Genomic DNA, 27954 nt, shown 5'->3' with positions numbered 1-27954 from the left:
AAATTTAAACTTTGAAGTTTTTGAGCATTCACTAAAATATTATTTATGTTATGCTTGCAGTTTTAAATTTATATTCCTGACCACAAACCACATCAAACTAGAGGGTAACTAAATTAAGATTTAACTCTTTATATATATACATATATATATATATATATATATATATATATATATATATATATATATATATATATATATAAATATATGCAATTTAGAATTTATCAAATGTATATATATATATATATATATATATATATATATATATATATATATATATATATATATATATATATATATATATTTTCCATAACACAGATGCAACTTTTAAATGTTCTTCTCTTTTTTAAGGATCTCAGCTATCTTAACTTACCGACTTTTACAACAATATGACTTTCTCAACTGTTAGAAATGATGTTGATAGTTGAACCTAGAAATCCGATGTTTAACTATAGAACCATAAACTAAGAGCTAAGTTGAATTCAAAAACATTTTCATGCTTCTACAGCAAAGAAATGCATTATTTGTTGGTGAGTTTTGATCAAAAATTATTATTTTTTATTTTGATAAAAAATATGAAAATTTTTATAAATTATTTATTTGTGGTTGTTTATTTATTCTTTTTTCTAATGTGTGTAAATTTTATAATTACTTTCATTATTTTAAATTATTATTTATTTATGATGGTATTTTTGTTTATTACTTTTTGCCAAGCTGATATGTATTTTTTACACTCTTTAATTTGCACCTAATAAGGCTGCAAACAAACAGGTTTAAGTTGGGAGTTACTAGAAAATAAAGAATAGTGTTAAATAGAGAGAAAATGGTTGACAGAAGACTTAAAAAGTTAAAGATTGTACGAGTTAACAAAAGAAGATGTTGGGAGAGAGTCCTTAAGCTTTAGTGAGCAAAAAAAAAGTTGAGTCCTCGACAAATAGAGTCACTTAGATGAAAGATTTTCAGGAAAATCATTAATTTAAATAAAAAAAAGTACAGGGTATCGTATATCACTGTAGTTATTGAAAATGAAGAGGAGTGCTGGCTTTCAAAGATAAATAATTCTGCGATCAGAAAGAAAGGATATAATAATTTCAAAAACAATCAGTATGTCACATTTTATCAAAAGCTTTTGATATGTTAGCAAGTTAGCCATAGAACCAGACGATTGAAATCCATATTGATTGTCGGAGAGTAAGATATTAGATTTGAGTTAAAATGTTAGCTATTTGTTGGTTAAAAACACAAAGATCTTATAATAAAAAAGAAAACTTATAGAATGATAGTTGGATAATCTAGTGTTTTCTAGAGTTTGAAAAAGTAAGATCCACAGAAGCCATTTTCCGGCAGTCAGGAAAACAAGATTCAGTCAAGCACTTAATAATATTTCAGAAAGGATTATAAAGAGTTTTGGAGAAAAAATTTGTATGACAGAAGTTTTGTCCAGGCGACAACCCTTACAATTTTATTTAAATTAGTAGATAAGGTAGTCGAGTTTACTTAGTAATGACTTGAGCAACGGAAGCCCAAATTATTTGGATGTATATCAATGGGTTAATCGGTTTAATATGAATGACAGAAAAAGGTGTGGCCATTAGATTAAGCAGAAAATTTCTTTGCAAATACTTCTGCCTTATCGCGGGGATAGGTATTAAGAACAGACCTACAAATTAGAGTTAAAATATTAGACTTACCTTTGTTAATCGCCCTGTTGAAGTTTTTCCAAAAGTCTCTAGAACCTAACTTCTGAGATAAGATACAAGATTTTGCATACTGAGAATAATGAAGCTAAGCATCACACTGCACCTTTTTACATTGATTTCTTGTAATAATAAAATACGTTTGTTTTTTAATCATTTTTTCAAAATCTTTTTCACAAGAAAATTGTTCTTTTGAAAAAGATCTTTCTTTTAAAAAAAATGATTACAATTAGAAGTAACAGCTTCACAAGTAGGTAAAAATCATTGAGAAGAATGAGGCTCGGCTTGCAACTAACAAGAAGAAATAAAAGCTTCCATTGTTGCCTGCCTTTCCAATAGTAATCATTTTTGTTACATCATTTTACGAATTTCTGTCATCAAATCTCTTTTTATTAAAGCTAAAAAAAGTTTGGATTTCTCGTTTTGATAAAGAATAAGATTTTTTGTCATGATTAAGTAGGTACAAGAAAAAAGTTATTATCTGATGCATTTATAACGCAATTCAATAACTTACTTTCTAACGATCAATATTGTTTCCAGTCTTAAGGTTCTACTGCTGATTTCTTAAGTTTTGGTAACTTTAATAATCAACTGCTTTTACTATATCTTATATAAAAAAGATAAGAAAGTTCTGGCTCAATGTATTCACAAAACCTTTGATTTGCGCATTAACAAAAGTTATAAAAATCTTTTCTCTCCATTTTTAGCATTAAAGTTATCCTAGATAGGCAGCACTCTTCTTTATCCTTCCAAAAGATTTTATCTTTTAACCGAGAACACCTATAAATACCTCTGAACCTTTCTGACCACTTTATTAAAGTCATCCTCAAAGGGCAACATTCTTCTTCATTTCTTGTAACTTCTGGGTACCTCAGGGATCTATCTGTGGTCCTGTTTGTTTCTTATCTACATTAATGGTAATCCTGATTACCTTACATCTATAGTGGCTCTATTTGCCGATAACTTAACTATTATACGTTTTGACAAAAAGTCTTCTCTTTTCTATTGGTTAAAACAGCCAGCGGATCTTGAATCTGATCTCACTTCTGTATCAGATTGGGGCTTGCACTTACTTTTTTTAATTGAAGAATGGGTACCCCTTTCACTGAGTCCTATTCTTTACTGAGTCTCTTTTTTCTTCTTGGATCATCGTTCACTTCTGACCTCTCATAAAAACCGTATATATAATTGGTTGCTAAGTTAGCATCTTCTAATGTTGCTTCTTCTTATTGTGCTTGCCATTTTCATACTACTGATTCCATTCTCTACCTCAAATTACGCCAAAACTTTTTTCAATTAAATTATTTAAACAGTCTTATGAAATAATTTTTGTGGAAAACATCAAATGAAATTAACTGTTGTAAAAAATATTTTCACCGCAGTTGTGAAACAATTTTTTTTTTTTGGATAAAAAAAACAAATTTTTTTTTATTCTCCATTTTTTTATAAAAAATCAAATCTCTCATTCACCTTATTAGAACTCTCTTCCATTTTCATGTTATCCTGACTCATACAACCTCCAACTTTTCAAGTCATCTGTCAATCGTTTTCTTGCTCTTTAACTCAATTCTTTGTTTTCTTGTAGATTCTCACTTAATAGTGGTTGGTTGCAGCCTTGCTGGGAGTGAATCTGAACAAAATAAAACATGTTTCATTGCTGAAGTGTTTCTTTATATTTTCTTGAAACACTAATATGGTGCTCAAATAAGTTCTCGACGTTTCAGCACTGGTTGTTCTTTTATGCAAAACTTTGAATACATTTTTTTCTTTTTAAAAATAAGCAGTTTAGAGTTCTCTGTCATTGTTGTATTTTCTTGATTCATAAAAGATTTCAAGCAATTTTTCTAGTTAACTGTTTTTTTGTTTCCTAATTGTTTTCCTCACTTTTGTTATAGTTGTATTTTTTTACTTGCTGTTGACACAAGAGAATGTTTAATGAGTACTTTTCTTATTTAGTGTGTCATTTAAAAAATAAACTTTTAAATAAGAACTGTATAATATCCCTTTCTAAATATTTAATCCTATTTGTCAGGGAGGGCTAGCTAGTTTTATTTCGTTGTTATGCAAACATTTAACAATGTTATCCTCAAATTTTAATAAATATACATAGTTACAAGCTGACTGGGGCAAGTAGAAGACAAAATGTCTTTTCATCAAAACTCTTTGTGAGATAGAGAAAAATCAATTTTTATAAGTTATAATATTATACAAAAGAGTGAAATTAAAAAGTTTGAAAATTACTAAAAAGTTTAAAGATAAGTGTAAAGTTTGCAAAAAAGAAAAACGTCTTTAAAAAAAAATTACATATCGGGAAAATAAAATTACATATCGGGACATATACGTATCGTAATAAAAGGTAAATATAAAAATGAAAGTCTTTATATACTGGTATTATCAGGTTTTTAACCTAAAGTGGAATTGAGTTTGGTAATATTTGTTTTAAAAGCTTTGCTTTGAAAGAAGCCATTTTAAGACTTTAAGGATTATATAAGGGTTTTTGTTTTGTTGCTAAGGCGTTGCTAAGTCTCAAACCCATGAAAAATGCAATTTTTAAATATTTTATATTATCAAATAATACAATGGTACAGATGGTTATATCAAATGAAAGAGGATAAAAATCGGAAAAAAATGAGTCCAAAAACTAAATTTTGACATTTTACTCCAAAATCAATATTTTTTTCAAAATAAACACGAATGAAAGCTTTATAGAAAGCTGCAAAACCATTTTTAATTTAGCATTAGTATCAGATAGGGTTAAATGAAGGAGTTTATTATGCTCTTTATATACATATATATACATATATTTATATAAATATCTATATATATATATATATATATATATATATATATATATATATATATATATATATATATATATATATAAAAATATAAACATATATATATATATATATATATATATATATATATATATATATATATATATATATATATATATATATATATATATATATATAGTATATATGTATATATATGTATATATTTATATATATATATATATATATATATATATATATATATATATATATATATAAATATATATATATATATATATACATATATACATATATATATATATATATATATATATATATATACATACATATATATATATATATATATATATATATATATATATATATATATATATATATATATATATATATATATATAATATATATATATTAGGGATATGACTTTTTTGCAACCTACTAGGCCTGTATCGTAATTCAATGAACTTTTATGTAAAAAGAACGAATAGATGTTTCATTTTGACATATTTTGAAAAAAGGTCACCCCAAAACCAAAAAATCGAATTTTCAATAGGTACACTTTTGTACAGTAAATGAATATTAAAGGCTGAAGATGTTGTAAGAGTCATACTCCTGTTGTTATTTTATTTATTTATGCAACATGTACTGTGATATAACAAAAAACATTATGTGATATATAATTATACAAGTATTACAAAATTAACAGTATCAAAGCGTCTAGTACAACAATATACATAACTGTCTGTGTCTATAGGCCTACTGTGTTTAGTACATGGGTCACATGATGCTCACGTCTCATAAAGAGTCTAGCGCTTATTACTTAGAATGAATCGAAGTTGCAGTTTGTCTTTCTTTCTGCAGGAAGCATACAGGTCTTGCATCACCTTGATTGCACGTTCAGCTATCTGATTACTTCGTGGTATGTCGATGACGGATGGCTCTTTCTTCCAGTGATTTTTGAATGACTGCAATGCCTTTTTGTAAGGCTTCAATACATCAGATAAATTCTTGAAGTCATTGTCATTGTACTTTTGACTACAAAACCAATGTTCTGCCCACTCATATGAAATGAACCTGCAAACCTTCTCCAAATTCTTTCTCGCTTCAGGCATAAGAATGAACGCCAGAATGGCGAGAATGGCTCTTGACAACCGATAAATTGTGGTATTGTGACACCCTTTAATTTAAACATACGTTGCAACTTCACAACAACTCCATTTCTCTTCCCAGTATTGACGTTTGTTGTATCAGTAATGATCATCTTAATTGAATTCCACAAATTGTATTCATCAATAAGTTTGGCAATTTTTTCAGCAACAGTTTCAGCTTTGCCATCTTTTAAACGCAGTGCATCAAGTTTCACGTCAGTTCTTTCATTCTGAAGTACAACTACCTGATATTCCTTATCATCTATTCGTTTGCCGTCAAAGTGTAAGGACCACTGTTCCATTTTAAGTTGTTGTATCATTTCTTTTTTTAATTTACCTGCCTCTTTGAATATGGACTTGTAAATTGCTGATTGACTTGGAGTTGGAATATCAATACCTTGTTGTGATAATACATTGCATATTTTAGCAGCTTTCTTTGTGGAAACTCCACTTGATGTAACCATACTTACAGCAAATTTACTTTTGTAGTGCTTTCTAGTTTTTTTCTGAGTGTCCTCATCATCGTCTTTATCACCGTCGTCGTCTTCATCATCTTCACTCTTACTTTTGCAGTTTTCAGATTCAGTACCACTGTCTGTGGTAGACAGGACTTGTGATGTGGAAGGTATTGCTGTTCCAGACTGGACTTTCCTTCTCTTGGAAGGGTGAATGGTTTCTTTACTTGCCACTTGTCCTGTTGAGTACCCCACCTGTCCTTTACTTTCTTTTTGTAGGTGGTATAGACGTTTATCTTCCGAGGATAACCACTGGCCATTCACTTTCGTGATGTCAAATAATGCATTGAGAACATCATATTTTCCACGCTTGACACATTCATCATAGACCTTCAGCACCTTCATAAGCTTTGCTCTTATCACTTGATCAGACACACGTGGAAAATTCAGTTTATTGTCCCACAATTTTGTAATTTCCTTAGAAATTTGGTCTATTCGTTCTTTTCTTCCTTTAACATATGCTCCGAGAAACTGGTATCTTCCTACGATCTGCAATTGAAGTGGTATTCTGGATTTTTCATCGAGTGAATGTTCTTCTACAGCCACGCTTCCTCTTCTTCTGTGTGACTCTTGAAATCTCACCAAATTTTTAGTCCAAGTCTTCTTGTTCTTTGTTACTGTGGTATGACTTTTCTTGTGAGACATCATATAATATTGTTACGACTTTACGGATAGCATAGCGTAAATGTCCGTTTAATAAAGTCGTTTAATTAATAAAATACTTTAACTGTATAGTAATCCAATTATAGTTCGATAATCCAGTCAATGTTGATAACAGTTCGATAATCCAGTCCGTATCCTAACGATAATGCTACAACTACTTATACTTCGTACACTTACAGCGTCTTTAGTTCGCTACAGTAGTTCCTTATTAGCTCAGTTACACGCAGAGTACTTCATAGAACTATTCACATTATCAACACTGAGCTCTGACAGCAGCTCGCTTATATAATTATTTAGAGCTTCCAGAATGTTCTACTAAGTTCTATAATCTTCTACAGTCTGTTACAGTCGTCTATATCACCGTGGTAACACAATGACGTCATCACATAACAATTCCAAGTATTTGCCGGCACACGGCCGTTTCGTTGCCATGGTAACGTGTGGCGTTATATTTATAAATTCATAACAAAATAATGAAATAAATAGAATTAAGCTGAGAATTAAGCTTAAGATTAAAACATCGGTCAAAAATGAATGTATAAAAATGGTAAATCAAATTTTTATTTTGGGGTGACCTTTTTTTGTTGCAGAAAGCTATTTGGGCCTTTTTTCATGATTTTAGGTAAAAGTTCATCGATTTATGATACAGGAAACATTTTATTTGAAAAAAAATTAAAAAGTCATATCCCTAATATATATATATATATATATATATATATATATATATATATATATATATATATATATATATATATATATATATATATATATATACAGTATCGGACAAAACGAGTGCAACCAAATAATGCTAATTTAGTTTCTTTATATAAAAGTGCTGCCTTTTTTCAATTTAGAGAAACAACTATGTAACTGTTTAGAGACAAAGTTCTTCAAGTTTTATTCATCACAAAGTTCATTATTTGTACACGAAAATTAATAAATTAATCAAAAGTATTAAAAAAAGTTGATTTCCTTCTGGACAAAACAAGTGCAACTCGACAAAATGTTGACCAAGCTGTATTTCGCTATCAATATTTCGTGGCGAATCCTTTGTTGTCAATCACAGCCTTGCATCTTTGAGGCATAGATTCGACCAGGTGATCAATGAAACTTTGTGCAATCGCTGTCCAGGCCTTTTGGATTTGTTCAAACAGTTGATCCTTATTACGAACACCTTCACAATTAATTCTGCGGTTGACAATCTCCCACAGGTTCTCAATAGGGTTGAGATCCGGAGATTGAGGCGGTCAATCCATCACCGAGAGGTGGTTGTCTTGAAACCACTGCTTGACTACTTTTGCAGTGTGTTTCGGATCGTTGTCTTGCTGAAAAACCCATTTTATTGGCATATTCCATTCAGCACGAGATAACATAACATCTTTCAGGATATTGTTATACATAAAACGGTCCATTATTCCATCGTTTCCATGTATTGGACCTAGACCATTAGCAGAAAAATATCCCCAGACCATTACATTGCCTCCACCATGCTTCACGGTCTAATGGCGGTAACGTAAATCGAGGCGTTTATTGGCCGGTCGACGTACACGGCAAATGCCATCGCTCCCAATGATGTTGAACTTCCATTCATCACTGAACAGGACAGTTCGCCATTTATGCACATTCCAGTCAATATGAGATGTAGCAAACAGGAGTCTTTTCTTCTGGTTTTTTAGTTAAATCAGCGGTTTCTTTGCAGGGCGTCGAGAAAACAATCCGGCTTCAACAGCACGTCGTCTGATTGTTCGGTCCGATACAGGCAGCTTTAATTGCTTTTGTATCTCGACTGATGATATCCAGGGATCTTTCTTGACTGATCTGACAATCATAGAATCCTTTCTAGAAGTGGTGGAACGCGGTCTTCCACCTTTGTTATCTGCTGCCAACTTCCCCGTAGAACAATATTTGAAACATAGTCTTGATACGGTCCATTTTTTCACGCGATATTTATCACAAATACTTTTTTGTGACATTCCAATTACGTAATCGCAAATAATTTTCTTTCTTAGTTCCAATCCAAGACTGTCGGAAGCCATTTTTGCACTTGAAGTCATAAAAATAATAAACATAAATAATCACGCTTCTCAAGGCTTACCGTGTTACATTTACCTTGTGATGATACAATAATGCTCTGTGGAACACAACGTCTTGGTTGGATGTCGACTGTATTGATGTAATGAAACACTTGTTGTATTTCACTTCTTGAATTAATGTTCTTCGATAAAACACTTTGATAAAACTCACTTCAGTAAACTATCTTGATAATACTGACTGATTGACTTCCATATACTGAATTACATGTCGATTTACATGTCTCTTATATAGTAAAATAAACCTGTGTGAACCTGTTCTGGAAGATTCTAGATGCTTCTTTTCGATGCTTCTGGAAGCTTCTGGATGCTTCTGAATGTTTCTGGATATTTCTGGATGCTACTGGATATTTCCAGATGCTTCTTCTGGAAATTTCTGGAAGCTTCTACATCCTTCTGGAAACTTCTGGAAACTTCTGGATACTTCCTTTAATTATTAAAAAACTTCCGTGACATTGACACGGACCAGACTTAAGAAAATGAAACAAACCAAAAAAGTTGCACTTGTTTTGTCCGCTGCAAAATGGCACTTGTCAACGAAATTCTGCCTGTGTGCTGTCACCTGTCAGCTGATTGCTCAAGTCATGGCATGCTATGACTCCAGACTCCTGAACTGTTTGCTGTGGTAGTATAGTTCGTTTCGTTTTTAAGACATGTAAAATTAGGAACACTTTTTAGCATTGTTCGATGTTGGTTGCAAATGTTTTGTCCAATACTGTTTATATATATATATATATATATATATATATATATATATATATATATATATATATATATATATATATATATATATATATATATATATATATATATATATATATATATTTAAACAACTTTAAAATGTATTCTACAAAATAGAGTTCTCAATGTTCTTAAAAGAACAGAGCAATTATAAATTAGTAGAAAATCATCTAACAAAAATTTTTTACATTTAACACTGTGATTCATCAAGAAAGACTTATCAGAAATGATTAGTCTTTATTGATGAAACAGGGTGTTAAATAAAAAAAGTTTTTGTTAGATGATTTTCTACTAATTTATATATATATATATATATATATATATATATATATATATATATATATATATATATATATATATATATATATATATATATATATATTTGTGCAATTTCTAAAGCGGCAATGGAATTGGTCCACCCAATAAGTCTTTAAGCACCTCCGATGTTTTTTTTTCTGGCAACGGGACTGCAAAAGCCTCAAACAAAACTCAGCTGTTGCACGGATCAAAACTCGTTCCCATAGAGTGTATTTAATTATTATTATTATTTCATTTATTTAACACCATATTTTAATTCATTAATTAATTTACAGTGTAATATAGTAATTTACATATTAGTAATTTACAAGGTAAAAGGAAAAATAAGAAAGTTTTTTCTTGCGATTTTCACTTAAGAATTTTTTGCTCAAGAATTTGTTTAAAAATTCCTCTTTGTTCTTTTGCATTCCAGCACTCTATTGCATACTTCAAAGTTTGTTCAACTCCGGAGGAAATTTCACTTTTACATAGTGCTATTTTTACTCTCTTTTTATTTTGAATTAAATTTTGAAAATTTATTATCTGAAAATGGCATAGGTCCTGGATATCGCCAACAAACGAATGTTGAAGTAAAGGGTGTTCCAGCTGTGAAAAGATAATGTCTGCAGTTGTTTTATTATTAAGAAGAGGAAGGAACAAGTTTAATTTATTTTGTTAAATATTTTTGAAATTTCCTGGATTTTGAACAGCGAATTTGTATAGTTATTACTGTGTTTCAAAATATTTAAAAGCGATTTTAGCGCACTCCTTCCAAGTACATCAAGCTTTTTCATCAAAACAGAATAATTTTCACTTAGCTCCATACCATAAGTTAAGATATGGACTGCCAACACTTTATATATATATAGGAATTAGAACTTGGGTGAGCAAACCGGATTTCAGATTGAATAAGAGTTTGAACAATATCTCTAAAATTTGAGATTTTTTCCTCAACATTTTTATGACTGAGTGAAACAAAAATTGAATGTTTAGTATCCCATGTGAATCCCAGATGTCTAAGTTTATTCTGAAGATTTTTTTTATTACTAGAAATCGTTATCGTATTGATTTGTATTTATGCTTACCCTGAAATCAAGAACTCAGATTTTTCAGCATTTATTTTAATAGAATTTAAATTACTGTAAATATCGCATGATTTTATCAGTTTTTTGAAACCAGTGAGGATAGAGCTTAAAAGTATATCATCCGCATGTGATACCACTTCAGTAAAGTTATCGTATATAGACGTGCCAACAATACCTTGATTTTTAATTGATTCAAGAAGACTTTCAGCGTAATGATAGTGTAATTAATACTTTGGGTAATTTTTGGCTGCTTTAAAAAACGAACAAAATGTTTCAAAAACCGATAAGCGCGGTTGCAAAGCTTTTAGCGTTTTATGAAAATCAACAAACTTAAAGTAGTTAGTAGTAAGTCCCATCAACTTATCTGAATCTGCAAAGTAGTTAGCAATAAGTCCAATCAACTCATCTGAATTTAACTGAAATAACAATAACTTTAATCAACTCATAGTCCGAGCGACTCAACTGAAACAAGAACTTCACTCATTAGGCCGGGTAATAAAAAAAAAAGCAATTCTCTTTACTCAGCGTTTTTAGAGTAATTTACGTGAATAAAAATTTAAGGAAAATTGCTGATATTTTCTTTTTACGTAAAGCTGACCAATTATTGAGTAAAAGCAACTGCTTTTTTCTATTTACCCGGCCTATTGCTTGTTATAAATATGTTGATCTGGGGTTAACTTTGCATTCTTAACTATAGTATTTGAGAGGGCATGTTTTATTCTTATGTCCATTATAAACAACACACTAATTAGTTGGAAGTCTAACAATTCCCTAAACTGTAGCATCATCTATGACAAAAGGTTTCATAATTAAAATCAATTACTGTATGAAAAGAAAGGTATATCTCTGTAGGCTTTCTTCTAAATAAATAAAACCATATCCATGTATCTACATGTAAAAGCAAGTCGTTTTAGTAAAGTGCAAAGTTTTTCTAGACCACAGCATGTAGTTTTCTGTACGTTTACAATTTTTTCTGAGACGCCAAAAATATCAATGGCGACGAGGTCTTTTTTTTGAAATAATTTTACATTGTACATCATTATACCAAGTATTTATATCATATTTGCAATAAGGATATGATTCATGGGAATTGTTTGAGTCAATTAAAAGTAAAAATTCATAAACATCTTCTAAATCTTCAGCGTAGCCTAAAAAAACTAAATCTCCTACAGATTTCAAGCAGAATATAACCGTCATTGTTGTTAACGGTTATTAGACGCGTGTTGTGAAACAAATGCGAAATGGTTTTAGTCAAACGGCGTCTTCATGACAAACGCCGTTGTCAAATGTTGCCCGCGTCTCGTTGCTAAATCTCTTCCTATTTTATATAAGCCAACTGTTGGAAAATAAAGACATGTTCAATATAAATTATAATTTCTGTTTTTTAAGTTCCTATTAAATTATTGTTACTAAAAAATACATAAATAAATAATTGAAGCCAAAACTGTTTATTTTATAAGCTGCGGCAGTTTAATCAAAAGAGGTTAATTTCTTAAGGTGATGCTGCGTAATAAAATCGATTAATTATATAGGCTTTTAATAGCTGCATTTAAATCAAAAGTAATAATTAAAAAAAAACTTATGAAAAAGCATGAATTAATAAAACTAATATGAAACAATTTAAAATAATAAACATACAATTTCATGTATATCTTCAAAGTTAAATACGCACCGTTACATAAATGATACCTTAGTATAAATTAACTGCAATTAACAATAGTATTTTAAAAATTCTTTGAAGTTCATTATCGTTGTCAAACATCTTCTTAAGCATTTATTCTTCATACTGCTTATTTACCAAAAATAATTTTATGATTAGATTACGATAAGATCTCACACAGCCATTTGTTGTAGATACAAAACATTTAAGTTGAACGACCAAGTAGAAAATTAAAGAATTAGTTAATAAAAATAATTGTACAAGTTAAAATTGTCTATATTGAAAACAAACTTCACTCAAATTCCAATCATTACATTTTATTTAATAATACTCTAAATACTCTAAATCATCTACTTGTGTTTACAATTAATAAAAATTATACCTTCATCTCTTAAAATCCTCACTGCATTCCGTGTTGTCTAAATAAACAAGAAAAAAAAAACACTTTGAAAGCAAGAATTTCAACAACCAGAAGATTATATACTACCAATATAAAAATACTACAACTCACACACAATTTGTCAGAAAGTTTCTGTCTGGAAGGTATTTGTTTTAGAGCACACAAACCACGTTAAGGTTCCTTCCTATTCACATGTACGCTTTTTTTTACTCAGAACGATTGAAAGCATATGACAAAAATGCACAATCAATTAGCAAACTGTTTTTTCTTGCACATTCTTTTTTATATTAATAAAATTGAACATAAAAGAACAGGGAGTGTAATAAAAATAGACTCTAAAAAAAAAAATCTAAAAAAGTAAGCATAAACTTTTAAAGTCAACATCACGTCATAGGTCTCCACAAGACACAAACATATGTACAGTAACTTACAGGTGAGGCAATATTGCGTTTGAGGTTTAAACAGATCATAAACTTACATACAGTAACTTATGGGTGAGTTAATATTGCGCCAATAGTTTAAACAGAACACAAACAAACATAAAGTAACTAAAAGTCAACACCACGACAAAGTATAAACAGAACACAAACATACGTATATACTTATGAGTGAGTCAATATTGCGCCAGAGGTTTAAACAGAACACAAACAAACATGTAGTAACTTACTGGTGAGTCAACACCGCGCAAGAGGCTTAAACAAAACACAAACATACATGCAGTAACTTACGGTTAAGTCAATATTGCGCTTGAGGTTTTAACAGAACATAAACATACATACAGTAACATACTAGTGAGTCAACATTGAGCCAGAGGTTCAAACAGAACACAAACAAACATACAGTAACTTACGGGTGAACACAAATAAACATACAGAAATTTTTGGGTGAGCCAGAGGTTTAAACAGAACACAAACATACATATAGTAACTTACCAATGAATTTAACATTACTTTATATACTTGGTTTTTCCTTCATTTTATTTTTATAGTTCCTCCAATAATTAATAATGAGCTGTGGGACAGTTACCAGATAAAGCTGACCTAAAATAGAATTTATAAAAAGCATTCAAAAAATTTTCTGTGTTTGTTTCGAGTCTATTAATAAATCTACAAACTTAGTTAAACATGTATTATTAAGACAACTTGCAGCTTCTTTCCAAGCTTATATTTAAATTCCAGTATATCATAATAAAGTAATATCATAAATAAGCATTTTAAAAACCAATCTATAATATGTGAAAAAACATATTTTACAAAAATATAAGGTAGTTGGTAGTTGCCTTTAACAATATATATATATTAAAAATAGGAAAAGCATATTTTAAATAATGAAAGTCTATAGCTTTAGTTTTTCTTTTATTTAAAACAACTAATTTCAACACTTGTTTCTAAAACTTTATTTGCTAATAATGATATCCTAACCTCTGATTAAATAATGGTATCATAACCTCTGATTAAATAACATTAAGAAAATAATGCTGTGTATACAGTATATACCTTACTGAATAAGTAGAGATTTATCAAATTTCGCATTTTCGATATGGTTTGTTTCTCCATTAATAAACTTTTTTTGATATAAGAACGAATGAAAATTGTTAAGCATTTTGACTGATTTTGGATTTATGACTAACTTTTCATTCATGTTAGTGAACACAATTCCTTTTTATTTACAAGCTAAACAAATTCATGACTTTTCAGCATTTATTTAATTAAATATCTCATCAGATATATTTTCACATTTTTTATGGTACCATTTGCTGCACATATCACACTGTACCATATGAAGATAAGTATTTTTTGCATGATACCATACCCAATTTGAACGGCATGAGCAAGAAATTTCTAAAGTGATTAATTTTTTTTCATTAAAACATAATTTTGATTAGCAAATTGGAATAGCAGAAAAATGTCCTTTTTTAATGCATTCAATAAAATATTTTCTAATTTTGTCTTTGTCTAGAGATAAAGCTCCAATATCAAATTTGTGAAGTATGTTAAATGCATTAGCAATTGCAAAAACGCCACAATCCACACCATTAGTTTGTTGTTGACATTTGCCTACATGGATGGTTAAGATTTTTCCTTTTGTTTTATATATATTGCACATTTGCTGCTTAACATGATCCTTCACTTGGCCATGGAAAAGACTGTCATAGTAAAAAATTGTTTCCGCTGGATAATTCACATTAGAAATGGTAATCCAATGATATTGTGCAGTATATAATACTTGAACAAAATCATTCTTTTCCTCACGAAACATATTTTTTACCTAAAATTGTATCTTGAAACCCAGATTTCATATGAAACTGATTCAAAAGAACTTTTTGGGCAGCATTGATACTTACATCTGTCAGCATACCATTGTTCTCAATAGCATCAATTTCAGTTTGTGGTAACACAGGCAGGTTGTTGTCAAACATAATCCATTCAATACTTTCTTCTGTATTATCTTGCTGAAGAATTATATTTATGATTTTTATGATTTAATTTTTAAACTTTATGATTTTTATTTGATTTAATTTTTAAACTGCTTGAAGCTCTCAACTTTTTGGCACCAACTCCATGCCTCCCCGAATATAATGCAACCTTCTTTCTTAAGGGAATGCTTAATGCTTGTAACTAACGCTTATTTTTTTGAACAGGCTGCAAATGTTTACCTTGTTCATTTGGAATACATTCTTCAAATGATTTTTTAACTTTTTTTAGAATATCAATTCCATTATCTAATTTCTCTTCATTTTCAATAAGGTATGATTCGTTAATTAACTGCTTAGCTAGTTCTTGAAAAAAGGATGCCTTAGTGTTTAACCACATTTTTTGTCTGGGAAGTGATTCCAATGTTTTTATGCTACAATCTACTTCTCTGTCTTCTGTTTTGTTGTTTGTAATAAACAGTTCATTTCGAGGCAATAAAGGTTTTCATCCAAAAGAAATTTCTTTAGCCAAGTTCAAAAACGGCGAGTAAATGTATAATTGAGATAAATTATATCAAGACCATGAATTAAATTTATTAAAAACTGCAAAGAAATGCTTGCAAAGATACCCAGTTCTTTTCCAATCTTGGCAAGTGCAATTCGGTATAGTAACTGAATCGCCAAAGCTAATATGATGGAACTCAGCAGAGTTTGCAAAAGATGAACATGTAAACTTTCCAGTCTCTTTAACAAAAACTCCAGGCAGATCAATATGTGAAGCTAGAGACATCTTTTGCAAGCAATGTTTAACAGTGTTTTGGTCTATGATGTAAAAAAGTGGGTAGGTATGAACTATACTGGCGGAAACTTCCACTATGTCTTGTATTAATGTCACAATATCTAAAGGAAAAAAGTATGTTTTAATATATTGTGTCAAAAAATAGTGTAGCACCAATGTTTGTTGCTTTGCACAATAAGTGAAAAATATTTGACATTTGTTCACTTTTTTAAATTTGTTAATGGTAGTTTGCCTGAATCAAAACTTAAAATTTAAAAAAAAAATAAAAAAAATCTTTCTTTATGTCAGATATTCCCTTTAAAATCTCCATTTTAATTTTTTCGTGCTCACTAGAGTAGACTCTTTATCAAAATGTATATTAAGTTATATTTAAGTTATGTTGTATTATTTAAAATATTTTTAACTTTATAAGGAAATAATGAACACTAAAGTAAATAAAGAACACTTTTGCATGTTTTGATAAAGAACCTTTGCATAATTTTGATAAAACTAAAAAAAACAGTATAGGCTTTTAAAAAAAACGACCTCGTAAAGGTCGTTTTTTTTAAAAGCCTATACTGTTACTAAATATTCTCATCTTCTATTAAGAAAAAAAATAAAGTACTATTATATAAATCTGGAAAGTAGTCTTCAATAAGAATAGTAAGCATGGTTGATAAACTAGAGTTACTATGCTTTTTCAGGTATGAATGTTTGAAGGTTTCATTTTGCTGTTCAACTCCATTGTTAGTATTAATACTGACCATTAATCTGTCTTTACGATACAAGTATGCCCACCTCTATTAATAAAATGGTACAGAATAATGTATGGATTTAGTGTAGAATTAAGAAAAAAAGTAAAAATAAAATAAAACCTCAATATATCATTATAATCAATATGTGTAACCATTGCTTTTCAAGCCAGTTAATCATATTTTTATGATTTGGATTTAAATAATGTTCACATTTTTTTAAGTTATCAAGGGCTTTTGCTAAATCAACATTTGACTGAGCTCTGGCAACTTTCCTTAACTTAGCTAGCATTTCTACTTTAATGTCACTGGCACCATTATTTACTTTATTAAACCAACGTTCCCACGCTTGTTCCCGATGAAAGTCACATATGAGAACTTGGCACTCTAAAAAATTTAATATATAAGTTAAAACTTCATTTACTTAAACATAAAACCACTTAAATATAAAATGATTCAGCAAGAGGACTTAACAAAAATAAATAAGCAGCTAATTAAAATCTTGAAATACCTTGATGTAAAGATTCAATAGCATTAATCTCTTCAGCACAACAATCAACCATAAAATATAAAGGACTCCAATTAGGATTCCATTCTTTTATTTTGGCAAGAGCACTTTGAATATTTTTTGCTGGCTCTCCTTCACAAATAAAGGTACCTACTATCTGATAGTCCACATTTGTTTTTACAACAAGAAAAAAGAGTGGTAAAGAATATTTTGTTGTTTTGTAAGTGGCATCCAAAAGGGTAATTTCATTGCCATATATTTTTAATAACCTCTGCATTTCTTCAGTTTGATAAACAAATAAAAAACTATGGCCTGATGCTTCTACAACAATCTCATCCTCAACTTCGGTGCTTCCGACTGAGCGTTCAACTTCATCTATAAATAAATAAATATATATATATAAATATATGTTTATTTAGATGTATGTGCTTGTAAAAACATATGTATTATTTATATATATATATATATATATATATATATATATATATATATATATATATATATATATATATATATGTATATATATATATGTATATATATATATATATATATATATATATATATATATATATATATATATATATATGTATATATATATATATATATATATATATATATATATGTATATATATATATATATATATATATATAATATATATATATATATATATATATATATATATATATATATATATGTATATACTCCTAGTTGGCATTTATGAGGACATGTTTTTTTATGTTCCCGTTATGTTTTTTTATTTTATTTTATTTCTATTTTTATTTATACATATTTAAATTTATTATTTTGTTATAAAAATATATTTGTTATATTCATTTTTATTTTCATCTATTTACAAAAGCGATTAATTACAGTAATATAACCATATTTAAACCTTGTTTCCTCCTAACCCTGACCTTGATGCTGACCTTAACCAAACCCTCAGTCGAGGTAGCAGCTCTCCCTTGCGAGTCAGGCTATATGATAGTCATTGTATTTACTTTATGCTCTCTAAAAAAGGTGGTTAAGGGTACATTTAAAAAAAAAATGGTGCTTGCGGGGACAAAAAAATAACTGGTACACAAAGGTGTACAGGGTACACAGGTGCTCTTAATAATGCTAATGTCCCCGTAAGTATTCTTTCTTTGTAAAATCTGTTCCTATAAGTGATAATATAGGTATTGTAGTGAAAAAAGATATTGTAAAAATAGTTTCAGAGAAGGTTTATTAAAATTAAATTTTTTTTTTTTTTTTTTTTTTTTTTTTTAAACATCTTCGCTTCCAACAAGGCTGCAAGCAGCCACTAATTAAAGTTGGAAGTTACTGTAAGAGAAAAGATGAAGATTGTAGAGCAAGATAACGATTGACGGACGATTTAAAAGATTGCAAATTATATGAATCAGGAAAGGAAGCGAATTCCAAAGAGCTGATGTTCGAGGAAAAAAACTAGACGAATAAGCGTTTTTGGAGCACTTAGGAACAGTCACAGAAAAAGGATGACACTTAATTGAATGACGAGTAACACGAGAATGAATTTTAGTAGATGGCACAAGAGACGTTAGCTCTTTCGAGCAGTGCCCATTATAGTATTTGTAGAAAAGAGAAAGAGAAGCAACATTACGACGATGTGATAATGGTTGAAGGTTGGCTGCAAGAGCAGGTCCAACTATGTTTACAATGCGTTTTTGCACCTTGTCTAAAAGAGAAAGGGCATCATTAGAAGATCCGCCCTAGATATGGCAACAGTATTCCATACAAGGCCGGATTTGAGATTTATAGAGATAGAGAATAGAATCCAGAGTAAAAAAGTGGCGAGCTCGATAAAGAGATGCAACCTTAGCAGATGCTAATTTTGCAACCGATTTGATATATGGTTTCCAAGAAAGATTGGAAGTAAGAGTTAATCCTAGAAGATGAAGAGTAGGTGACTCATCGAGTACATCACCGTTCATAAATATAGGAAGATCTAAATTATTGCGATAACGATTGGCTGAAAAAAATTGAGTTTTATCTGAATTAAAGTTCACCAGCCACTGTGAGCCCCATGCTGTAGCAGAAGTGAGATCCTTTTCAAGCTCAAATGCCCCCTCCAGGCAATCAGAGGGTGTTGGTTTCTTATCACGACAAGAATAAATGGTAGTATCATCAGCAAACAATGCCACCTTAGATGTGAGAATATCTGGAAGATCGTTAATGTAAATTAAAAAGAGTATAGGGCCAAGGATAGAACCTTGAGGAACCCCTGAAGTTACAGAATAAGAAGAAGAGTGTTGTCCATCGAGGACAACTTTTATGCTACGATTGGAAAGGAAGGATTCAATGATCTTAAAGATGTTGCCGGATACACCGTAAGAAGAAAGCTTATGGAGAAGACCAGCATGCCAAACTTTATCAAACGCTTTTGAAATGTCAAGAGCGATGGCCTTAACCTCTCCACCTTCATCTAATGCACGATAAAACCTGTCAGTTATTACTGTTAGCAAATCAGCTGTAGAACGAGAAGATCGAAATCCATATTGATGGTCAGAAAGTAAGTTATTAGATTCAAGATGAGAAATTAAGTGTTTGTTAATTAAAGATTCAAAAACCTTGCTTATGATAGGAAGAAGACTTATGGGACGGTAGTTAGACGAATCAGATCGCTCCCCAGAATTTTTGAAGATAGGGATAACAGATGCGGCTTTCCAGCAGGCTGGAAAACAAGACTCTGATAAGCACTTGTTGAATAGTTTTGAGAGTATAGACGACAGCTCTGGAGAACACTTCTGCAAGACAATAACAGGTATGTTGTCTGGGCCACAAGCTGTAGAAGAGTCTAGACAGGAAATCGCTTTAGATACAGATGCTGAAGTGATATGAATGTCAAGCAATGAATCAACCTGTTTGTTGGCAATATCAGGTAGAACGCAATTAGTGGAATCTAGAGATGATATTGATGAAAAGTTTTTAGCAAACAGTTCGGCTTTGTCTTTAGGTGAGGTGACAAAGTCTAAACCATACAAGAGAGGTGGAATTATAGATTTGCCCTTATTATTGATATTATTAAAGATTCTCCAGAAGTCACGAGAGCCTAATTTTTGAGATGAGATACGAGATTTCATGACCTGAGAATAGCGGGTTTTGGCGTTAGACAAAACCTTTTTACAGTTGTTTCTAGCAGTAATAAACAGACGTCTGTTTTCTGGAGAATTGTTTTGCTGATAAATATGGAAGTAACGGTTTCGATTGGCAATCGCAGCAGCACAGTGTGAGGAAAACCATGGAGGAGAGTGAGGCTTGACCTGGAATCGTCGAGAGGGAATAAAAGATTCCATGCCAGCCTGAATCCACGAAGTTATATAAGAAGCACATTTGTCGACAGGAAGTTGAAAGATTTCTACCCAAGGGCCATCACGAAGAAAATCACGGAAAGAATCCCAGTCAGCTTTACTGTAGTTGTAAGAGGTTCGATAGTAGGGGTATTCAGGTGATGAAGAAGAATGAGATATTAGTTTTAAAGAGATCAAACTGTGATCAGAAGCACCTAAGGGTGAATGTGGAGAAACTGAGCACTGACTAGGATCAGAAACAAGACATAAGTCGAGTAGAGAAGGTAAATGATTAGGGTTGTCAGGAAAGCGAGTTGGAAAGTTGACTATTTGAGTTAGGGATTGAGAAAGGCAAAAGTTGTGGGCTTTAATGCCTGCAGAGTCACTGACACTAGAGCCAAGCCATTCAGAGTGGTGAGCATTAAAGTCACCGACAACAACTATATTAGCTGATGGATAAAGAGAGAGGGCTTGGTCAATATGATCAGAAATAACATCAAAAAGAGTACAGTCTTGAGATGAAGGAGATCGATATAGAACAAAGAGAAAGGCAATAGAGTGAAGTGGTGCTAAACGAAAGCACATGAAAGAATAGTCCTGTGGATTCAAACCTAGTTTCACGACAAACAGGTGAATTCTTACGAATGTAAATGCCCAGGCCAAGCATGTGACTATTGGAGTCTTTACGAATCAGAGGAAGATAACCATCAACACTAAGATCACAAGATGAGACAGCCGAACTCAAATTAGTCTCACAAAGAGCAAGTAGGTCTGGTGAACTTTGCAAGAGATAAGACTCAACAGAAGAAAAGTTACTTCGAAGACCACGAATATTAGTGAATGATAGGTTTAGAGAACTTGGTGATGATGATGGTTTTTTGTGTTTTATAGTTTTTGGTACTTTATTCATTTTTAAATTAGATTGAAGAACTTGACTCAAAGCATAGATAGTACTCAGAACACTGTTTAATAGCCCAAGCAATTGCCTCATTACTACTAATAAACCCTAAGCCGTAACAAAGGGCTCCAAATGTGGCCTCCGCAATGCACACCAAAAGTACAAACAGGGACACCATCCATGCGCAACATGGCACTGTTAATACTTTGATATTTTTCAGCTGTTGATGGAATCAGCCTCTCTGAGAGCTACCACAGAGTTCGGGAAACCTGACTACCAGCCGGCCTCAGAACCATAAAACTGAGTTTTAGAGCTGTACCCTCATAAGGAGATAATAGAATGAGTTGCCTAGTCATAAAAATAGTGACACAAGCAAACCCATGCATTGAGTCAAGAAGATCCAGCATTCAACATCCTAAACTGGAAACAATGTATTAAAAATACATCTGCGCCAGCCTAATAGATGAAGAAGGGGTGCGAGGCTGGTCAACAGATAGAATCTGTTTACCCCTTAAGTCTTTGCCTAGGAGGCCTTCTACAAGACAGTAGCTGGGTGCATTTAACATCTGCCCAAGATGAGTATTTTTATCGAGACACCATCTCTAGCCTTTACTCAACCAAGAGCCCCAAGGCAGGGGGTGTTTTAAATCGGAGTTGGCATCTCCTAGCCTTTGCCTAAAAAGGCGTATCCTACAAGGCAGCAGGACATGAAGCAGATTGTACTGGGTTACATGATACCAGTAGCAGGATAACCTGATCTGACAACAGTCAAAAATATCATTTAGTAATGAACTAAAATAAATTAAATGATTTATTTCCAAGTTAAATATAAATTTAAAAAAATAATAATTAAACATGTTTAATTTATGTTGGATATCTGAATGTCAGTTGTGGAAGGTCTCTTTATCTTCTTAAATCTTACATTTCTGTTTTACCTTAAATTTTTTTAAATGGACTACTTCTAAGACATTACATATATTTATTGCAGTGATTAAAATGATTAAAAATTAGTTATGATAATTTTTAATGTCCTATGCAATCAGATTAGAACAAGAAATGCAAAAGCAAAATGACACATTATCTTAAAAAGTGCAGGATTGTATTTCTTTTTAAAAAAACAGTGAGTATCTGGGAGCCCTGTTTTAAATACATATTTTTTCGAAAAATATAAAACGTTATCAAAAAAAAAAGAACAGTTATTTACATAGTGTATTTGAATTTTTTTAAAAAGTATTCACCTTAATGTGCACTACAAAAATATTTTATAAAAGCTTATTATTTAAATATAGTGTTTAAAATATAGTATTTTATTATTTAAACATGCACAAGGAACACAAGGAAAAAAATATATACACATTCATTTTTGTATATCTTGATTAAAATTGAAGTTAAGTAAAGAGTGCTCACAGTAAAATATTAAATACATACAATTTTTACTTATCCCTTTAGGTCGAAGATAAAATCTTCTGTGAGGATTTTCAACTTTCCATTGTTCTATCTTTTTTATAAGACATTCTTGGTCAATGTTTGAATACCTTTTCTTTCTTACTGCTTCCAACATGTAACACCTAGTAGTTTTTTTCGATGTGAAGAATCTTTTATTTGATTTAGATGGACAAATACTATTTTTAAACATTTCTCTTGTCACAATGATTTCTAATCTCCTACGCATTTCATCAACACTAGTTATAAATTCAGATGATGTAAATATTTCTTCTTTTAATCTTGCATCAATTGGCTGGGATATACCAGCAGCCTTAAAAAAATAAAAAGAATTATCAGAAAATTTAAATAAAAAATGTAAAAATTTAAAAGTTGATTGGTTTCAATAAAAAAAAATTAATTAAATAAAGGGAAAAGCCACTTGTTAAGAGCCTATAATTTTCAATTGTTTGCAGATAATATACTCAAGAACTATATTCAAATATCATATGAAGATTATAGAGAATGTCATATGATATTTGAACATTACAAATTTAATAATATTGTTGTGATATGTTATATAAATAATACCATAATAGATTATGATATGAAAATAAGATAGGATATGAAGGCAATGATCAAAGAATAAATTTACTTATAGAAATTTAGATGTTTGTTTATTAGTTTCAGAATATTATATTATGTGTGACCACGGCCTTCTATAATAACAGGCCTTGACATCGCGCAACAAATTTGTTAAACTGAAGGCCAATTCCTAATACTGTGTTTACATTTTCATCTTTTAACATTAGACGAAAGTTTGTGTTCGCGCTTTTTTAATAAATCTTTAAAATTTGATTGGTTTATAAATTAGATAGCGCAACATCAAGACGATAACGTTGTAAGTTTCAAGGCGTTAACATTGTAAGGTAATAACATTGTCAAACTAACGATTAGTTTTTTTAAATGCCTTAAAAATGCCTTTGAAATGCTGTGTATCTCTTTGCAAGTCGAACTATCTCAACTTCAACTACAATATCAATTACAACTACAATGAAGTTTATATGATTGTTTGTGTATTGACTACAAGTTGCCAAGTATAAGGACTTTAACACGATTGACTTCAAAAATAAGCTCAATGGAGGACCTAAGTTTCATAAATAGTATTTTTATGAATTTAAATCCATTAAAAAGAATTTCCATACTAATTGATGAGGTCTATGTCAAAGCTTCATTACTTTACCAAAGAGGTGCTTTGTTTGAGTAAGCAGTAAACTACCCTGAAAAGTTAGCTAAAACAATTTTATCATTTATGATAAAATGTCTTTTTGGAGGTCCAGAATTTATATGTAGAGCTCAACCTGTTGCAAATCTTTCCTCTGAATTTCAGTTTGCTCAATGTCAACAAATTGTCTATACAATAAATAATATTGAAAATAGTAAGACACTGGTAATAATTACTGATGGTAACCGTGTAAATCAAAGATTTTTTGTAATGTTTAAAACAGTTGATAGTAAACCATGGTTAACAACATCAGGTATATATTTATTGTATGACTATGTGAATATTGGTTTAGAAATGAATTATGCGAAGAAATCCACTCAGTTGGTGATCAACAGTTACAACTGCTATGAGATATTGCTGAACAAATTTTATGAAACCTACAGGTAAGCATGTAAAACAGCTTACGCTAGATGCTAGCAATGCAATAGCGCATTCATGTTATGGCTTTATTGATCTTGTAGAAACTTTGTTGAGTAATGGAGCAAAGTATGTCTTATTAGGTTGGTTTTCAACAGATCCACTTGAAAAAGCTTTTTCTAAGCTTTGACAGGGATCTGGAGGTACTTACTTTATAAACGCTAAATCTGTAATTGAAAAAATTAATATTCAACTTACTAAATTGATATTACAACTTGACATTCCTGTTGATGGTATCGATGGTCATACTTGTGACATATGTTTTAGAGATATTTCTACTGATGAAAAAGAACTTCTGGATAATATACATGATCTTGAAAGCTCAGTTAATAAATCTACATTAGTGGCTATAGTTTACATAGCTGGCTATGTGCAAAAAAGTGAAATAAAAATTTATGATGATTCTACCAATTATTATTATAAATATGGAAGTTATCTGTATGGCCTAAACAGAGGCGGACTTGAAATTCCTTCTGATGCTCTTTTCTATTGGGCAATATTTTGCTTCTTTTTTTTTCAAGGTGCTACTGACCCTTTATACAGAACATTTTGTGTTACTCAGTTTTAGTTCATTGCTGCTAAATATTAATTTAAAATCACAAAAAAACAATGCAGAGTATATTCTAATATTCTGCTAAAGAATTACTCACTAATTACCACTCCCAAAATACTAAAGCTATCATAATTTATGTGAAAACTAGTTTTGTAATTAATTATGCTATTTACTTGTTATGTTTTTTATTTTTTCATTAGCCTATATGTCTTTCAATATGTTTGGATTTGTAAATATTTACCCTGTTGAGATATATTGATAAAACTTTTTTTTTGCTTGAATCAACTTTTGTTGGTGTTTTTATTGTTGGTGATTTTTATTGTTACCATTTTTAGCAAAAAAAATTAAAAATACAGTTATCTTTTTAATATATAGATATATACTTTGTTATGGTTCTGCTTGTTATTGATACTGAGTGTTACATAAATATTCTTAATGAAATTTGAAATACGAAAAATATGATTATCTTTTAACAACTTTTTGGTTTTCTTTTTATATTTCCGTCTCTACTAGAGATTATTATTAGAAAACATAGACTGCCATAATAGTTGGCTATTGCACCCAACGTCTACATCATTGAAAATGTAGGTTTTTACATTTTTGTTTTTGTTTTTTTGTTTAACTACTTATCCTAATTGATCACTTTTTTTCAGGATTTTCCTCATGGGTTCAAGCTCATTGCGCATAATATGTGTTCAATTACCCATACGTTAGTCATTGTAAGTAATAAATTAGGAAATAATTATTTGTGAAATATTGTAGTCATTAATGACTTCAACCTGGCTAATAATTAAAATTGCTCGACTAATAAGGTTCCTTATTAAAATTGCTCTCTCTCTCTCTCTCTCTCTCTCTCTCTCTCTCTCTCTCTCTCTCTCTCTCTCTCTCTCTCTCTCTCTCTCTCTCTCTCTCTCTCTCTCTCTCTCTCTCTCTCTCTCTCTCTCTCTCTCTCTCTCTCTCTCTCTCTTTCTCTCTCTCTCTCTCTCTCTCTCTCTCTCTCTCTCTCTCTCTCTCTCTCTCTCTCTCTCTCTCTCTCTCTCTCTCTCTCTCTCTCTCTCTCTCTCTCTCTCTCTCTCTCTCTCTCTCTCTCTCTCTCTCTCTCTCTCTCTCTCTCTCTCTCTCTCTCTCTCTCTCTCTCTCTCTCTCTCTCTCTCTCTCTCACCCTCTCTCTCTATATATATATATATATATATATATATATATATATATATATATATATATATATATATATATATATATATATATATATATATATATTTATATATATTTGTATTTATATTTTTTAAGAAAATGTTTGAAGAAAGTTAGAAGATACTAAAAATCTTGGTATTATGCAAGCCGAAGCGATTTAATTAATTCAATCGACAAAAAACGGCGTGTAAATCGCAAAAGAAAAAATAATATTTTTAATATTCATTTTGGATGTATTGATTAATAGCATTTTTTTTAAAATAAATTCATTTTGCAACACGTTTTTTACTTTTATAAAATTTCGTCATAATAGTTTAAGGTAAATCCCACACAGGTTATAGGTGGAAAACATCACATGTAAAAGATCAAAAATGCTACACATTTTGAATACCAAATAAATAGATAAAGTAGCAAATACCAGATTAAGTTAAGCCTCTCTGAAAGCTTCGATGAATAATTTTAAAATACTATTTAAGTGATTTTTAAATTAAAAGAATTTTAAAAATTATCATAGAAGCATTTGGACTTTCATTTGTCTAGTATTGGCTACTTTTATACCATTTGGATTAAAATATGTGGCATTTAAGATCTATAACATGTAGTATTTTCCACCTATATCCCATGTAGGATTTACCACATAAAACCCATGTGGGATTTACCATATGAAACCCACATGGGACAAAATAATAATCCCCATATGGGTTACATATGGTAAAAACCCACGCGTATCCCATATGGGATTTACCATATGGAATCCATGTGGGATTTACCATATGAAACCCACATGGGACAAAATAATAATCCCCACATGGGTTACATATGGAAAAATCCACGCGTATCCCATGTGCGCTTTTTCACTGGGTTAATCCTTTAGGTTAATATAATCCTTTCGGCTACGTAGAACAAACAAGAAAGCATGGCTAAAATTATTTATAAATTTAATTATATCAAATTGAATAATTATTCATGTAAAAAATAATTATGCGAAATGGACTTACGACTTTTGCGGACTCAAAGACACCACCTGACTTTGCGGTATGGGGTCGTCCATAAAGTACGTACGCCAAAACTTTTGAAATTTGACCCCCCCCCCCCCCTTCCCCCTGTTGCCATGCGTACTTTTATGTCCCCACCCCCCCTTAAAAGTACGTACGTTTCTCAAATACCCCCCCCCCTCAAACATTCCCCCCCCATCCCTCCTGTTTTTTTTTTCTTAATTAAAAAGTTTAATTAAAAAAAAAAAAGTTGGAGGGTACCTTAGATACTTTATACTACCCCAAAGCTTTTTGCTTACGCATTTTAAAAACGTCTTTAAGTATAAATGCAAATAATTATTCAAATAAATT

The 27954-nt window shown here is 30.5% G+C and overlaps 1 protein-coding gene and 1 long non-coding RNA gene across 2 annotated transcripts; one reads left to right on the top strand and one right to left on the bottom strand.

Moving 5' to 3' along the window:
- Nucleotides 1-316: 316 nt before the first annotated feature.
- Nucleotides 317-26887, top strand: LOC136085741 (uncharacterized). The gene is made up of 4 exons (XR_010641151.1): nucleotides 317-527; nucleotides 25931-26001; nucleotides 26071-26136; nucleotides 26705-26887. It is a non-coding gene; the product is annotated as an uncharacterized LOC136085741 (long non-coding RNA).
- LOC136085682 (uncharacterized) lies at nucleotides 17153-23971 on the bottom strand. Its single transcript, XM_065806988.1, has 4 exons — nucleotides 23945-23971; nucleotides 23169-23496; nucleotides 17540-17911; nucleotides 17153-17415 (listed from the first exon to the last, which is right to left on the bottom strand). Exons 1-4 carry the CDS (start codon nucleotides 23969-23971, stop codon nucleotides 17153-17155), a joined length of 990 nt encoding a protein of 329 aa, XP_065663060.1.
- Nucleotides 26888-27954: the final 1067 nt, after the last annotated feature.

The sequence above is a fragment of the Hydra vulgaris genome, chromosome 10 (genome assembly GCF_038396675.1).
Source record: "Hydra vulgaris chromosome 10, alternate assembly HydraT2T_AEP".
Classification (NCBI taxonomy): Eukaryota; Metazoa; Cnidaria; class Hydrozoa; order Anthoathecata; family Hydridae; genus Hydra; species Hydra vulgaris.
This window is presented reverse-complemented; position numbering and strand designations above follow the sequence as displayed.